Raw genomic sequence first — 18,149 nt, forward strand, 5'->3', positions numbered from 1 at the left:
CTCATAAAAAAAGGAAGAAACAAAGAAAAAAATATATGGTCTCAGTTGAAAAAAAATACTAAATGGAAACGGAGCCGGTGGGTGAGATATGCTTTAGAATCAGTGTGGAGTGCTTTGGCTGGGCGGTCTGTTGGGAATTCAGATGTCACTGTCTATGTCTTTTTCTTGGGCTGGTCGGATTTTTCAGACAGACTCTTTGAAACTCCTACCTGTATGGTTAGGGCCTGGCTGCCAGAGTTCCAGAGCCAAGTGGAAGGAGAAAGCCAGGAGTCTTGGGCTGGCCCCGTGGCCAAGTGGTTAAGTTTGCGCCCTCCACTTCAGCAGCCCAGGGTTTCACCGGTTCAAATCCTGGGCGCGGACATGGCACCGCTCATGAGGCCACACTGAGGCGGCGTCCCACATGCCACAAGTAGAAGGACCCACAACTAAAAGATACACAACTGTGTACTGGGGGGCTTTGGGAGAAAAAAGAAAAAAATAAAATCTTAAAAAAAATTTAAAAATTTAAAAAAAAAAAAGAGAAAGCCAGGAGTCTCAGCATTCAAGACCCAGTCTGTATATCCGACCGTCTACAGCTCTACACACCGCTGCGGACCGGGCTGGGGAGCAGCGCGCAGTGATTCCAGCTGACTGACTCAGCTTTGCAGGAGTCCTCCTCATTTTAGCGCCTCCTCTTCCCACCCCAGAGCTCCGGTCCCACAGGCCTCTAGTGCTTCAGGGATCATTCAGTGTAGATAAAAGTCTACCTTAGCTTTTCCCATTCCATTTTTAGGATTGGGCTTTCTCGGGTCAGCTAGGTCACTTATCTAGCTTCCCAACAGTGTTACCAACTCTCATCTCTTTCATTGTGAGTTATGTCTTAATTTTTTTCTTTACCATAGTTTTAACAGGTTTCTGAAGGAGGAGAGAAATTAGATGCATTTTTTTAAAAAATTTTTTAAAGATTTTATTTTTCCTTTTTCACCCCAAAGCCCCCTGGTACATAGTTGTGTATTTTTAGTTGTGGGTCCTTCTAGTTGTGGCATGTGGGATGCCACCTCAGCATGGCCTGATGAGCGGTGCCATGACCGCGCCCAGGATCCAAACTGGCGAAACCCTGGGCCGCCAAAGTGGCAGGCTCGAACTTAAGCACTCTGCCACGGGCCGGCCCCCTAGATGCATATACTTAATATGCCATGTTTACCCAGAACCTTAAACTATATTGTAAATGACACTTCTCTCCAAGCAGCTTCAGGTTGGATACATTTATGTACTTTAATTCTATCTGATGTCTTTTTAGGTAGGAAAGGGGAGGCAGGCTCTTCTCACTAGCTCAAGCATGGAGAAGTCGGGATGGTAACTAGCATTTCATGACCCTTCAATCCCTTTTCACATTCTTTAACGAATCTCATGTTTAATAGTAATAATTTTAAAAATGTTTGTAGCAGTATTTTTAGTCATAGCCCAAAACTGGAAACAATGCAAATATCCATCCACAAATGAATAAACAAATTGTGATATATTTGTACATTGGAATACTGTTCAGCTGTAAAAAAATAATGAACTATATATATACATAACGTACACAAATATCAAAATAATTATGCTGAGTGAAATAAGCCAGAAAACAAGAGAATATACAATATGATGCCATTTATATAAATCTAGAAAATGCAAACTAATCTATAATGACACAAAGCGGATCAGTGGTTGCCTGGGGATGGGGAAGATGGAGCGGAAGCAGAGAGGGACTCTCGAGAGGAACAAGGACACGTTGGGGAGTGATGGCTATGTTCTCTATCCTGATTGTGCTCATGGTTTTGTGGGAATATATATATATGGAAAAATTTATCAAATTGTATGGTAAAAAGATGTGCAATTTATCCTATGTCAATTATACCTCAATAACACTGTTTTTAAAAAATTGTCTGTTGTATAAGGCTTAAAAACTGATCTCCCAAGACTAATATTCTTCGAAAGCTTTCTGCTTACATACAGTTCTTTCTTCGCATCCCACTGTGCGAAACACTTCGCAAAACACTGTGTCCCTCAGAACAATAGCTCCACAACCACCACTAACCCTCAGAGAGTTAGCTAGCCCTTCACCCCTTCAGAAATTCCCTTGGGGCCATTGCTATTCTTTTTTTATCTTTTCTTTTTATGTATTTATTTATTTAATTTTTGGTGAGGGAGGTTAGCCCTGAGCTAACATCTGTGTCAGTCTTCCTCTGTTTTGTATGGGGGACACCACCATAGCATGGCTTGATGAGCAGTGTGTAGGTCTGTGCCCAGGATCCAAACCTGCGAACCCTGGGCCACTGAAGTGGAGGGCATGAACCTAACCACTAAGCCACTGGGCTGGTGCCTGGGGCCATTATTTTATACAGACTCCTGACCTTCTTAACCCTTGTTGAATTTACATTTCTGGCCATGCACCTTCCTCCTATTTTCCCCCTTACGGAGGCATAATGCAGAATTTCCCTATCATACAGTACTCCCAACTAGAAGTGTTATAATTGTGTTTATTTTTCACTGTAGACCAAAAGTTACTGTAAACATTTTAGTAGAAGCATGAGTATGGAGAAGATGAAATGTTTTGATGGGCCAGGAGCTTTTGACACAAATAAGAGAGGAGAAAGGAAACAAGTTCACATGGATGGAAGGCATAAGATAAACCAGCTATAGTGCTAAGCACAGTTAAATAGATGTCTCATTTAACTCTTACAATAACTTTTTGAGGGAAATATTAAGCTAGTTTTTCAAATGAGGGAGCAGAGATAAGTACCTTTCCCAAGGTTACGCTAGGATTTGAACCTAGCCTGACCCCCAAAGCTCCATGCTGTACCTCTGGCGAACAAAGATGGAGGAGAAGTACATGAGTGGATGTAGGACAGGGCAAAATAGGTAACTAAGTAAAATAACCTCCCTAGGGAACATGCTGGAAATATCTCTGGAGCCAGGATCAATGCAGATGCAGGAGATCCCTCAAAGCAAGGAGTGAAGAAGCAGAGGAAAGAAAGGATGCATTTGGTTGAGGTGGAAATGTTGGTAGAAGGTAAGTCAGGCTGGAGACAGAACAAGACAGCCACACTCCCTAATGACAAGCAACCAGATCCTGTAAGATTTCATTCAGAAACCGCCCTCGTGAGTCAGGGCCAAAGCCAGGCAGCCCAGTGATGTCCCCCTTTACCTTGTCTTTGGGGATCTTAAAATTTGACGATTCTGGGGCCAGCCCCGTGGCCAAGTGGTTAAGTTTGCGCGCTCTGCTTCGGCGGCCCAGGGTTTCGCTGGTTTGGATCCTGAGCGCGGACATGGCATGGCTCATCAGGCCATGCTGAGGCGGCATCCCACACGCCACAACTAGAAGGACCCACAACTATGTACCGGGGGGCTTTGGGAAAAAAAGGAAAAATAAAATCTTTAAAAAAAAAGAAAATTTGACAATTCTAACTGCTAGCATGCTTCCCCTAAAGGGTGTGCTGTTGCCCTCACAAAGCAAACAAGACCTTTCCCTCTGGTAAGTCTCAATTCGGCTGAAAAAGGATAAGGCTTTCAATGAGACTTCATTAGATGCAGCATGGAGACATAAGCGTAGCTATAGGAACAATGCCACTCAAGCTCACGCGTTCTGGGCTTGATCCAACCAGCCTTATTTAGAGAACGCTCTCTCTCCCTTGACTCTGGAACTGTCTTCTGGCTGCTTAGAATCACACAAGGAGGCTTCTGTCCTGGGCGCTGTGCTTTAAAGGGCCCCCCGTATATCACAAACACACAAAATAAATCGAAGAATATGTGGGGGTTCCTGTCACTCAAGATCTAAGGACACAGGGTGACCTTGAACAGCTACTCTCTTGATTTACACTGTTCAGGCTCCAGAGAAAAGGCATCTCTGCATTTTATCTATGTCCTTCAAACAAAAGGCTCCTGGGTCCAAATGCTGTAAAGGTGTGTGGGTTGTGCTGCACGTAATGTGGGAGACAGGCACTGACGAATGAAACGTACAGGAGGAGGGAGGATTTGAGTTGCAGAAGCTCCCAGGTAAGAAAAAAGACAGGGGCCAGCCCGGTGGCGCAGCGGTTAAGTTCACACGTTCTGCTTCTCAGCGGCCTGGGGTTCGCCGGTTCAGATCCCAGGTGCAGACATGGCACCACTTGGCAAGTCATGCTGTGGTAGGCGTCCCACGTATAAAGTAGAGGAAGATGGGCATGGATGTTAGCTCAGGGCCAGTCTTCCTCAGCAAAAAGAGGAGGATTGGCAGTAGTTAGCTCAGGGCTAATCTTCCTCAAAAAAAAAAAAAAAAAAGGGACAATTTGTCAGATCTCCCTCTCAGCATGGATGCGACAGATTCTTGCATAATTAGTGTCATTTCTCAGTAAGAATGCACTCAGTAATGAAGAAAATGATGTCCATTTTCTTGCAACTCCTTGCGTTCTACTTTTGGTTTTGGAGGTACTCATGAAATAGAATTTTATTTGTGACAGATATGGACAGTGGTCAGGAGACATTTACCAATTTGAAACAACTCAGATGTAACATTCAATGAGATGAAATATGTTTGACACGTTACCAATTCTTTACATTAGCAATTAGATGACATTAAACACTAGAACTATAGAGTTTTGTTTCTTTAAAATATAAGATGGAACTAAATTTAAAAACAATTTTAAATTTTTTAACTTTCTTTAACCAGTACTGATTCTACTTTATATTTTCCCTTTTAAGTTTAATAAATAATTTTAAATGTTTTAGAAGAAAAAATGGAAAACATGAAACTTTGTCAACATTTACTTAAATTTACATTTTCAATGAAAGTACATTCAAACTTTATATACTTTGAATAAAATTACATGTATTTTTTTAATCCTTTAGTTCAGCAGTGTTCATAGAACCAGGAAACTTTTTTTTTTTTTTTTTTTTTTGCTGAGGAAGATTCACCCTGAGCTAACATCTGTGCCAATTTTCCTCTATTTTTGTTTGTGGCTGCAGCCACAGCAGGGCCACTAACAAGCGGTGTAGGTCAGCACCCGGAAACCAAATCTGCACTGCTGAAGTAGAGTGTGCTGAACTTAACCACTAGGCCACAGGGCTGGCCCTAGGACACTTTTGATTATTGTAGTGAGCTGACTAGTGGCCTCAAAGATGTCAGGTCCTAATCCCTGTTCCATTAATGGGAAAAAAGATGTTCACAGTTGTGGCTAACGATTTTTAAATGAGATAATCCTGGATGATCCGGGTGTGTCCAAAGTGCCGTGACTAGTGTTGTAGAAGAAAGAGGAAAATAAAAACGGGCCGGCCCTGTGGCCAAGTGGTTAAGTTCACGCACTCCTCTTTGGTGGCCCGGGGATTTGCTGGTTCGGATCCCGAATGCGGACATGGCACCGCTCATTAGGCCATGCTGAGGTGGTGTCCCACATGCCACAACTAGAAGGACCCACAACGAAAATATACAACTATGTACTGGGGGGATTTGGAGAGAAAACGCAGAGAAAAAAAAAGGAAGAAGATCGGCAACAGTTGTTAGCTCAGGTGCCAATCTTTAAAAAAGAAAAAAGAAACAGGCAGAGGGACATTATACACAGACACACAGGAGAAAGATGTGTGGAGATGGAGGCAGAGGTTCGAGTGATGCATCCACAAATCAAGGAATGCCGGCAGCCACCAGAGGCTGGGAGAGGCAAGAAATGCATTCTCTCCTAGAGCCTTCAGAGGGACAGTAGCCCTGCCAACACTGTGATTTCACGGTGGAGACGTTTGGTCTCCAGAACTGTGAGAGAGTAAATTTCTGTTGTTTTAGGCCATTGAGTTTGTGGTAATTTTTTACAGCAGCCCTAGGAACTAATACAGTGAGTATTAAAACATTATTGATTTTGTAGAGATAAAGACAAGATCAATTGTTATGGAATAAATATTTAATAATATGTTAATTATGTATGTCTTTATTACTTATCCAGACATTACTGGCCCATCAACAGAATACTTCAACATAATTTAATTTTTTAATTAATTATTTTGATGGCTAGCACTTATACATAAAGCACAGCTTAACACTTTTTTTGGCTTATGAAGATACATTTGTCAAAGTAGGATGATAGGATATATTTCACATAATACTTTGCCAGTTTAATTAATAACCTAAATGTTTGGACATATGGCATGTGCATCTCCGTTGGTATCTTGCCTCTTACCCTGTAAATGTTATGGGCAGACTTCCACGTGACTTGATCACTTTACAGTTCAGAACAAGAAAGGGAATTCTCTCTGCCAGTCTCCCTGTCTCCTCAATTCCAGTTTGGGGTCTGAGGACACTTCTCTCATCCAAGTGATCAATGTGACTCATGCATTCATCCATTAAGAGGATGGCCACTTGAAAGTCATATCAGAGCCAGAGACATCCTGCCACAGACTGTGCACATACGGCATGGGGAGGGCTCTTCCCTCTCTGGGATACAGGAGAAAAACTGCTGACATTTGGAAAGGGGATCAAGTTCAGGGTAAAAATTAATAGAGATAGAAGAGGGTGGATTGAAAGAGAATTACCACTTTTCGGAGTAATTAATACTGGTTCTCAAACCTGGATGTCCCTTAGAACCACCTTTGGAGTTTTGTCATCACCCACCTGGAATGAACCCTGACTAAATCAGGATCTCTGGGTGGTGGGGCGATTCCTATTCTCCGTTATCCAGGTGAGTCTAATAAGCAGAGATGAGAACCATGACTGGAACGTACCAGATACTGCACTAGGCATTTCACTTAAGTTATGTTGTTGATATTCATAACAACACAGTGAGATAGTTATTATTATTTCCAATTACAGATGAAGAAACTGAATCTTAGAGAAGCCACGTGTCTTGTCTGAGGCCAGGCAACTATTGATCTGAGGAGCCAGGATGGCTCAAACCTGCGTTCTTTCCTGTGAAACCCAACAGAATATCATCGACTTGGATTCAGAGTGTAAACATGTGTATCAGCCAGAAAGTACCACAAATTCCCATGTCTAGAGCTGAGAGATGTTAGATCACTTTAGACAAAAACTGTGACTAACTGAAAGCCACTTTTTATATTGAGAATAATATTCCCACAAACTTAGGAAAAGACTCGCTATTCTGTAAGCTTTAAACCTGTTCAATCAGTGAGAACCCGCCTCACTGAATATATTTTTGCAAGCCATCCAATCAGTGTCAGCCTCTTGCTTCTCAAAGCCAGCCTGTGCAGATGGACTCACTCAAACACACCTCTGAGTGCCAACCAACCAACAAGAGTGTCACCTAGATGCCTGACCAGCATCACTTTCTCTTACTGTGCGCTGTGGGCTGAATTGTGTACCCTCCCTCCCTCCAAATTCATATGTTGAAGTGCTAACCCCCCAATTAGGACCCCTCAAAATGATACTGTATTTGGGTATAGGGTCTTTAAAGAGGTAATTAAGGTAAAATAAGGTCATTAGGGTGGGTCCTAATCCAACGTGACTGGTGTCCTTATAAGAAGAGGAGGTTAGGACACAGACACATACAAAGGGAAGACCACGTGAAGACACAGGAAGAAGACAGCCATCCACAAGCCAAGGAGAGAGGCCTCAGAAAAAACCAACCCTGCCGACACGTTGAGCTCAGATTTTTAGCCTCCATAGTTGTAAGAAAATAAATTTTTATTTAAGCCTCACAATCTGTGGTACTTTGTTATGGCAACCCTAGTGAATTAACACACTACAGTAAGCAATAAATTCAGTCTTTCTATTTCAGGTACTCAGTAGTGGTTTCATCATCTTTGGACAAATCTAGAGGTTCCACCAAGATCATTTTAAAGACCATCCTAGTCAGGATTCTCGGGAACCCTCAGACCAACACTGGCCCTTTGAGCCTAAACTTCATTTGTCCTTCAGATCTGCCACCCAGTGAGTTAGTCTCAACAATATGAGATCTAACTAGTTTGATGGAGCTCCCCTTATTGAATTTTTTCTTTCTTCCTAGGATTTGTAATGAAGTAGGCTTTTGTATAACGTCATTAGGCTTAGTCCTTTTTTTAAAAGACCTTTTGGTATGGAGGTGCATCATTTGGCAAACAGACCTATATATTTTATGAGATCATTAGACCTTTTGTTTGGGAGGTATGTCATTTGATAAATATTTGTGCCACACCTTACTTGCTTGATAGTCTTAGGCAGTAAACAAGTGAGAAACCCATGTAATTTGTCTCTCTATATAACAAAATGGGCCTTTCTTAAGACTTGGGAGCCAACATAGAAGGATAATGGTATCGACTACAAGCAGAAGGCCCAGTCAGAGAAATAATGACCCACGTTGCCTAAAAAACAAAAGGACAACTACATATCCAAAATCCCTCCAATGCCAATCCAAAAGGGACATTAGCACGCAACAATACTCTGTTCTTTCTCTAAACCCTTAAGTAGAACTACCCGTAATGTCGGGCAGTAATTCTCGCTGATTTAGCGTCATTTTATCTACCTCAGTTCCACTACTATACAACATCAGATCCTGCAGTTAAAATTGTAAAAGTTGACTGAAAAGCAAAAAGGAAATTAAGTTCATTTTTCTTAATAAATAAGAAAGTTTGTCTTTAAGTTAAAATACCTGCTTGCACCAGAGAACGAAAAATAAATAAATAAAAGACAAATCTGAGGATATAAAGTAAGTTGTAAAGAGCTTGAAGGAAAATGAACTTTATTCACTGGCTTAATAGAACCATCGAAGTAGTAAAAATCTCTAATGAGCCTATCTCCTAACCGATAACTGATATTTTGTGATCATTATTAGAATACTTCTTTTTTCTATGGGACACAACACCTACAGTTTAATTTTAGGTACTGCTTCCAGACAAAATATACTACAGCTCCTACACATGATCAGATGATAGATGATCTAGACATTAGGTTACCTAGACTATGTATAATTCAAGAAATGATAAAAAAAATAATTGGGGGCCAGCCCCATGGCGTAGTAATTGTCTGCTGCACTCCACTTTGGCAGCCTGGATTCATGGGTTCAGATCCCAGGTGTGGACCTATACTACTCATCAAGCCATGCTGTGGCAGCAACCCACATACAAAATAGAGGAAAACTGGCACAGATGTTAGCTCAGGGCTAATCTTCCTCAAGCAAAAAAAGAGGAAGACTGGCAACAGATGTTAGCTTAGAGTGAATCTTCCTCACCAAAAAAAAAAAAAAAAAAAAGCTATATCAGAGAATCTCTATAGGCAATTTAGGACAGCCACAGGAAGATTAGTAGGAGCAGAGCATGTAAGAGTCCAGATTGAGTATTCCTAGATTATTGTAAATCTTTCTTTTTGTACAAATATGATAGTCTATGCTTTTGGACCATTATTTCAATAACATGGTACCTATCAAAGAACCTTTGTCTGATAAAGCCCACCCCTTAATTCAGTAGCCAATGCTTAGCCTCCTTGCCTCAGAGCAATTACAGGAGACAACTAGTCAAAAAAACCTTATATGGCTAGAGGGGAGATAACAAGGACAGCAGCTCTCAGAAAACAGGCACAAACAAGCTAAAACTAGAGCTCTAGTTAGTCTCTCTAAATCATGAAAATGGCTCCAAGAAGATGGGAGGTGCTTTGCAGCTGGGTTTGCCAATTTTGCAGATAGCAAAGTAAAAAGAGCAAGGGATAAACCCAAGAACAAAACCTGTAAAGGCTAGGGAAAAAGCGACAGCAGGACACAAAAGTCGGGGCGGGGGGCGGGGGGGGGGGCAGGGATGGAGGGGAAGGGGAGGATGAAGAAATCCATGTCTACCCTTGTGGCCTAGCCTTTGGAAAGGAGACTGTCAGAGGTGGGGAGGATCAGTCTCCCAGGGACCACAGTAGGCAGAGGCACTTATCCTGAGATTGTGTGCCTTCCAGCAGCCCAGGGCAGTCTACAGCTGACATGGTTGGATGGGCATTCCCTCCCTGGAGAAATGTAAAGTGAATAAAACTGAAAATATAATCAAAATGGTGGCCTAGTGCAATCTCTTTCTGCATAGGAAAACATAACTGGTGCAACCTGAGGAGGGACACATATGAAGGAAGCAAACAAAACCAGTCTTTTGGGGGAACCCATAGGATCACATCCAGGGACTAAAGAAAGAACAGAGGATGCCTCTTCCATCCAGGAAACGGATAGGTTCACAGGGCTCAGGTCAGCTCCTTTAGCTTGAAGCATCAGGAGACTAGAAGCTGAAGGAAAGAAGGATGGATAGCTGGTAGAAATTGGGAAGCTTTTGAAGAGAAAAAGAGGATTCCTTTCAACTTGGTTTGCACCTTCCATCTTGAGCATGTGGCCTCTGTATTCTTACCACCAAGCTGGGCTCCAGGGGGATGGAGAATGGAGGGGAGGAGAGGCAGAGGGCGGTTTAAGCCTGTTTTAACTCACCTCCAGATAGGCTGACACCAATACCAAAATCAATCCCAGTTAGAAAAGAAACGTTTTCTTTGTTTTTGTTTTTGCATTGTGACGGTCTTTAAAAGAATTAGAAAGTAATTAAAATCACAAAGGAAAAGATCAATAGATGACTTCATGATAATTTAAAACATAAGAAAAATGAAACAAAAATTAAAAGGCCACCTGGGAAAAATACATACAAGTATGATGAAAATTAATATTCTGCTATATGAGTAGCTCATACATATTAAAACCTAAGATAATGGAATGGTATAAAGTGATCATTGACAAAGTAGAAATTCAAATAACTAATAAACATAAATAATGTGAAGAAATGTAGATTAAAGTAAAGCATGTTTGATGATAGGTAAATATGCCAGATTAAAAAATTATAATCCCTAACACTGACCAGGGCATGGAAACATTGATACTGGAAGTGTGAATCAATACAACCTCTCTCGAGAGCAATTAGTCAATATATATCAAAACCTTTGACCTAGAAATTCTACTTCTAGGATTTATCATAAGCAAATAATCAAAGATACAGACCACGTTCATTACAGCATTATTTATAATTAGAAAAACAGAAACAACCTAAACACCCAAGAGTAAGGGATTGGTTAAGTACATCCCTATTATGCAGCCATTAATTTTCATTTAAGGATTTAAAAAGTGCATAATACATTGTTAAAAAGTTGATAAAACTGTATATACAATAAATCAATTATACAGAAAAATATAGAAAATAGGAGGAAATATACCAGAAAATTAAGTGTTTAATTTCACATTTCATATTCTTCAGTATTTTCCCAATTTTCCATGGCAAGCCATACATTACAGTGTAACTATTGAAACCGAGGATGAAGGAATTAAAGTTTCCCTGGATTAGGATGAAACTATGCCTGTACCCAAGACCAGGTTAACGAGGTTAACGTAGGAAACAAAGTAACCCAAGTTTCTAAACTTGCCTTGAAGAACAGCAGGAGGACCCTGATAGGAGCGTAACTTGCTGACAGCCCTCTGCCCGACTGAGCATCACGCAAAGGCATTAAGAAGCTAAAATGTTGGATTCTAAGCTTCACACCTCATAAGAAACATGAGACAGTCGCCCATGTGCAGAGGAGTCTTAGAATTTGAGCCTCCAAGGCCACATGCGCCCCACCTCGTCCTACTCTCAGTGTGCTTTGGAAAACCGCTTAGATCTGCGTGTAGGCAAGCTAATCTGTAACTGGTAGAAAGAATAACTTGTTAGCAGAAAACTTATGTCCTCTGCCCAAACTGTTCCTTCTGTCCCAGATAAGGAAGGAACTAAGATTTTCTTAGATTCCAATGCGAGATCCGCTATGGAGAGGCACCCAACATTCTGTGGTCATCCGTCACCTAACACTCCTGAGCCCCCTCCCCAACCCCGTTTGCCTTATCTAAGTCATTTCCAAATCAGTTCCCTTTAAGACGGGTTATTTAGGACGACAGTGCACCATCTTCCGCTATGTTAGCTCATTGCTTATTAAAGTTCTTTCTCTAACATCACCTGCTTGGCCTTTTACCTTGGGGCGAGCGGATCAAGCCCTTGCTCAGTATCACTATCATAATTTAAAAACCCCTCAGTATGACTGGAACTAAACGAGCCTGAGGCCTGCCCTGTTCTGACCACCTTGCCCAAGACTAAAGCATCAGAGCAGTAGCTTGGTCCTGGCTCCTTGTTCCAGTCCTCTCTCATACTGGCTACCTGCTCCAACTCTGAGTCTATCTAGCTCCCCCAAGGTCTGCAAGTGAGTCTGTTCCTACGTCAAGGTTGAGCCAGTGGGCATGTCTGTTTCCATCTTGGAAACTTTTGGTCTAACCAGTCTCAGTACTTTCCAAGATCTGAAGCTTGTTTCAGTAAATTGGTACTATTCCAGCACCCATATAAGGACATACCAGAGTATTAACTTTCAGTTGTGGAAAAAAGTATATTGCATAGTGAAAAACGCAACTGTAGAAATTTCTCCACTAAATAATTAGCTTTACTGTAAGGAATAAATGGCCAGTTAGTAATGCCTGGCTGGGGACCAACCTCACTTAATTGAGTTTAGCACAGTGCTGCTAAAGTCACGGTCTGAAGACTGCCACCACTCAGCAACGGGCTAAGTACCAAAAGTGAGAGCAAGCAACGTGATAATGCTGTCATATTTTTATTGTGTGTATAAAGCTTTGGTCTCTAGTGTAAAGGAGGGGTAACCAAAAACCTTGGCTCTTCCCTACAGTTTAAGACACACTAGCTAGAACGTCTCATCCCACCCATCTTATCTTACATAAACCAACTTATAGGACATCAAAGAAAAAAATGTTTATGGTATTTTATTTATTTGTCTGACTTTGGAGATACTAGTCTTAATGCTAGAATGGTATTTAAGCTATTTATTTTTGTACTTTTAAGATAACTTCATAGTTAATAGTTTAATGAATAGATCAATTGGTTTTACTGGTTTCCCAATTTCTTCATATTCTCTGCATGTGCTCTTGGATCTAGGACATCCTGTCTGCTGGCCTTTGCTCCATCCTTCTGCAAGGCCTCATACTCACCCTTCCCCGACTGGTTCCTTAGCCTGTAAATAATGCCGAAGTTATTCTTATGCCAAAAAATATACATTTCCCCAAGTTGTCAATTGTCTCTTCCTCTCCACCCCTTTGATTGTCCTAGTTTATGACCTACCACCTGGACTCTAGAGTGGGCTCTTAACTGATCTCTTTGCCTTGAACAGTTGGCAGAATGATCTTCCTGAACCAAATTTGACCAGGTTGCTCCCCTAAGTAAAGCTACTTGAGAGCTCTCCATCAACTACAGGATGCCAAAGCTCCTTAACAGGGCAAACACGGCCTTCCAGGACCCAACCCCTCCACTCTTTCCAACACCACAGCCTACATCCCATGTGACTATTCCCACTTTGCCTCTTAAAATCCAGTATCTAACATCGTGCCGTTAACTTGAGCTCTCCTTTTGCTCTCTTGTGTCTGGAATAATTTGTTTCTGCTTGGCTAACTTCTTTATTCTCATCCTTTAAGACTCAGGATATCCTCCTTTTGAAAGCCTTTCCTGACCATACGTCACCTCAGTGCCCATTTTGCCTGAGCTAAGTGTCCCTCCTCTGTGCTCCTAATAGTGCCCTTTAATAACTCTATCAGAGGACTTACCATATTGCATTGACATGTTTTAATTTCTATCATTCAACCCTCAAGTGCAGGAACCTGTACCTAGAACAACGTGAGTGCTCAAATGTTTGCTGGCATAAGTCTGGATGCCAGATGGAACCATTTTAATGTAACTGGTCTCAAGTTTAGACTTGTAGGCCTTGGTTTTTTAAAAACACGAATTGGACCTTATAGTACTGGTATCATTACTTTCCTTTTGTAAAGTTTTCTGAGGACTAACGGTGTGGAGCAGGGAAAACGGCCCAACCTTATTTTAATGATTAAAAATAAAATCCAAAACTGGAAGCAAACAATACAATGGATAGCAGCTTTTAACATCCATCCATTCCTGATGGGACCCTCACGGACCAAGAAACAAACAAAAAGGCTAGAGGGTTAATGACTGTCCCTTGACTTACTGCTGATAATTCTATACTCAGATTTTAGCTAGCATGTCTGTGGATGACACTGAATTGACCCTGCTTTCTGAGAAACTGACTCTATTCTGTCATTCTTGGTGTAGCTCACCCCCCCAGCAGACCTAACACAATGTGTTTTGGAACAGTCTTTAATTTCTGGATCACATACTGTTTGTCCCTCCTTTCCACGTTTAAGGAGCTCTGTACCTTGTAGTTTCCCCTCTTCTTCAGACAGCAACTCTCGGTTCAGAACACAGCTTCTCCTTTGAGTCAGCTCAAGATTCAGGGTTCCCACATGCCACTTCATTTTACGTAAATACTGTCAAGAACCACATTAGCTTTTCCTTTGTGATAACTGGTATTGGAAAAATATCCTTTCCTGTCCCACGCTTAAGTCCTGAAAGTGTCCAATTCTTTGTAGAAACAGCACTTCACACCATATCAAACCGTTTTAGAAAGAAGACATACTAATACACCTAAGTTTTTATTTATTTGGCTCTAGGAAGAATTTGCATGAAAATGAGCCTATATGGCAGGTACAGAATGTACTGGAACAGCACCAGAGAGGTACATCCTCTCTGCTCTACAGAGCCTCAATGTTTAATACATACATGTGACTTTAGTAATAAAACCAGATAGTCCAGGAAAAAAGGAGCCCTTTAGGAAAAAATCAGTTTAGAGGACTTTTCAAATTGACCATTCCTTTTCATATACTTAAATTCAAATAACGGATACAATCACAGGCCCAAATGTTGGCATAGAATAAAATCATGTTCATTTATTTTTTCTGCATCTTAGAATTAGAAGGCATAAAATTAAATACGTTGAATGTAATAAATTCATCCATACAAGTGCAAGTCTCCAGCTATAATGCATTTTATGGCAGATTTATCATTTAAAAAATGTACCAGTAAATCAAAAAAGAGGGAGTATGTCCATTTAACTTTTATTGAAGTGTATGTAGGAGGTCTTCAGAAATCAAATATGAGCATGAAGATATGGCCAAACATAAAATCTATCAAATTCAGTGAAAAGTTGCTGACTTTAAATAGTAGTTGTAAGAATGACCAATATATATTCTTTGTTAACAACCCCTCACTCTACAGTAAAAAAAAAAATAAAATAAACATTCAGTAAACATTCTTTCCTAAGGTAGTTTCCCTTATATATCAGTGATTTATCCATTTCTTTGTATACACAAATTTGTTGAACATACCAATCAGTGGTTCTCACAATTGAAAAATAAAAGCACAAAAAAGTTACACTCTTGTACAGGTAAATAAAAGATCACCTTGAATTAAACTGGATCTCCTTAAGGGCATAGTATAGTTTCAGTTTCATTACCTATTACATAATTAGTTTCTTACATACAAATATTGACATATTTGGCTTGTGCTTCAAAGCCTTTGTGTCTATGAAGTCCAGGTCAACGCAGCTCATAATTTGAAGTCACTGGCAAGTTCTTTACTGCTGCTGGGTTTGACCTGATCGTGCATCAGAGTCTCCTCAGCTCCTGCTGTGGCACTGCACATCTCCGAGGCATCTTCCGCGTCAGGGTCCAAGCCGTCAGGACAGGGAAGTTTTAGTAGCTCTTCCCGGAGCTGAGCAGTGTGACGCTACACAGGGTAAAATGAATGATGTCAGAATCGCAAACCCCAGGATTTTAACACATCATCATTTGAGGAAGGAACTGAGTTTAAAATAAAATCCAAAGCATTAGGCCTACACATATTTATTGAGCACCTTCCTTAGGTGCTAGCTACTGTAACAGGCAGTGAATAAAATTGGCAAAAATCTCTAACCCCAAAATAATGATGCTGCTGAAAAGCCCTGAGTAGCATGCCCACAGATCCTACCCACGCTCCCAACCCCTAGAGAAACAGCATTACTGATGACTCACAGGACACCAGCCATTTGTTACACACACTCTTTTAAAGAGAGTAACCACTTGACTTGGAATACATGCTGCCTCTGGCTGCATATTTTTGAGAGAAAGACAATCCATAAATTAAAATAAACCCACTGATATTTTAGTGAATGAAAACAAGTATTTATCAGGTACTAGGCCCAATGTAGAATGTCTGCAAAATGTTTCACACTGATTGTCTCACTTATTGCCCAGAACAAACCTCAGAACTAATTTTACCATCAGAATTCTTTTCAATTTAAGCAAATGAAAAAGAAGATTTAGAGAGATTACATAACTTTGTATTACCCCATACTGCCATTTAGGGAAGGGAGTAGAGACATTACTAGAGAGTCACTGGTTGTCTACAAACAAGTTTGGGTTATAATTTCCTCGTGGGAGAGAAATGGCCTCAAATCTCTCTACCAAGGGCTTTGAAAATTAGTTGTGTCACAGCTGACTGAAAATTAACTAGCCAACGTTTACAGCACAATTTTTGTAGATGTGGCACTGTGTTCAACACTGACAATGTAAAAGCAATAAGTAGTATAAGGAAGGTACAATCTCTGCCCTTACAGAGTCTAAATTTTGGCTAGAGGTATAAGACATATAAACAAGATAAAACAACTACACAGTCGCAGCCATTTGTAAGGTTTCAAAGTATGTTTATATGCTGGTAACTCAAAATTCCTCTAGCCCCAATTTCCCTTCCACTGTGGACTAGAGGAGAAAACACCAAGTAGGGAGAGATAAAGAAAAATCTAATGATTCTAAGGGTCCAGCTGAGGTGGGAATACTATGCCTTTATTGTGGAATCAAGCTGAACAGCTGCATACTTTTCTCAAAAAGTACTTAGGAGCAAAGGTATAGTTAAAATGACATAAATTTGGACTGTTTCAGAGAGAAAGATTTCCAGGTCAAGGTGACACAGAAACAACAGAGCAAAAGAATTTGAGACATAAGCAAGACGTGACTGAGATAAAGCCAAAGAAGCTGGACTTTAGCTCCTGAGGTTTTATGAAAGGAAAAGACAAATCTAAACGCGTTTCGGGAGGGTCAATCTGGTTACGCACTGTAGAAAGAACTGGAAGGGGCAGAACCAAGTGCAAAGAAGCTGGTCAAACTAAGACTAAGCTGTTGGAACTGAATGGGAATGATGGTGGGGGACGGGAATCCCCTTATGAAGGCAGCGCTGATGTCCTAACCAGCTATACCAGATCAAGGAGGAGTTAAATCTTATCTGAAGATTTTACGACAAAGAAAAATAGTTTAAAATTAGGAAATACAGAAAGTTAGAAAACCTGACTGGAAGGAAGATAGGCTCTAATTTTAGACCTTTAATGAAGTGATGATAGCACATCCAAATAAAAATGCCAGTAATATAATTTTGGGAAGCAAAGAGCAGATAATAGTTTGAAAAGTCACTTTTAAAGAGTAAATGGCCAAAGTCTAGGGCATAGATACAATGAGAAAGAAAGAGAAAGAGAGAGAACAAAAATAGCCCTGAGAGTCAAAACATAAACCTTCAGGTATACAATCACTCAGAAGGCAAAAGAAAAAATACACCTCAAGAATTAGCGTGAGAAGAGGAGGAGCCCAGGACAGTCTACAGATGAAAAGTACAGTAGAAAAGACAAACATTAGGCCACTGTTATGAGTGTTTTCATAGGTAGGCATGGGGAGTTATAAAAGCTCATAGTAAAATCATCTAATTTAAAAGTGAAGGCAGGCTTCCGTGAAGTGAAATTTACGCTGAAAATTGCATGAAAGTGAGCTAGGTGAAAAGGAAGCAATTGCAAAGGGTGGAGGGGAGAGAGCTGAGTGAACAGAGAGGTGAGCCAGGGTCAGTGGCTTTGAGAACTGGAAAGCGGGTAATTTGGTAGAAAGTCAAACTGCAAAAAGGCTAATTAGTGAGAGGGTGGTTTAAAAAATGGAGGCAGAAGTGTCAATTGCTCTACTTTGATAGTAAAAGAAAAGGAAGAGTTTTCTAATAATAAGGGCAAAATAAAACTAGCTTGGGGGATGCAAGTATTAAAGAGAAAAATAACTTTTTGTAAGTTTTTAAAACGGGAAATTTCGAACATATACAAAAGTGGGCAGAATATAAAATAAACTCCCATGTATATCCATCACCTAGCTTCAACAATTATCAACTCAGTCGGTCTTGTTTCATCTCTATCCCCACCACTTGCTTTTTCCCATTTTATTTTGAAGCAAATCCTAGACATCATATAGTTTTTTGTTTGTAAATATTTCTACATGTAACCTGAAAAGATATGGCTA

At 40.6% G+C, this 18,149-nt stretch overlaps 1 protein-coding gene across 25 annotated transcripts in view; it reads right to left on the reverse strand.

Moving 5' to 3' along the window:
- Positions 1 to 14,431: 14,431 nt before the first annotated feature.
- BIRC6 (baculoviral IAP repeat containing 6) overlaps positions 14,432 to 18,149 on the reverse strand; it is a 222,397-nt gene continuing 218,679 nt past the window's right edge. For all 25 annotated transcript variants that reach the window (XR_011526608.1, XM_070574115.1, XM_070574120.1 and 22 more), the window contains one exon: positions 14,432 to 15,576. Coding sequence is in view for 24 of the 25 variants with exons in the window: in XM_070574115.1 (XP_070430216.1) it covers positions 15,397 to 15,576 (180 nt within the window). In the remaining variant the exon portion in view is untranslated. The remainder of the gene's footprint in view (positions 15,577 to 18,149) is intronic.

This window comes from Equus przewalskii, chromosome 14 (genome assembly GCF_037783145.1).
Source record: "Equus przewalskii isolate Varuska chromosome 14, EquPr2, whole genome shotgun sequence".
NCBI lineage: Eukaryota > Metazoa > Chordata > Mammalia > Perissodactyla > Equidae > Equus > Equus przewalskii.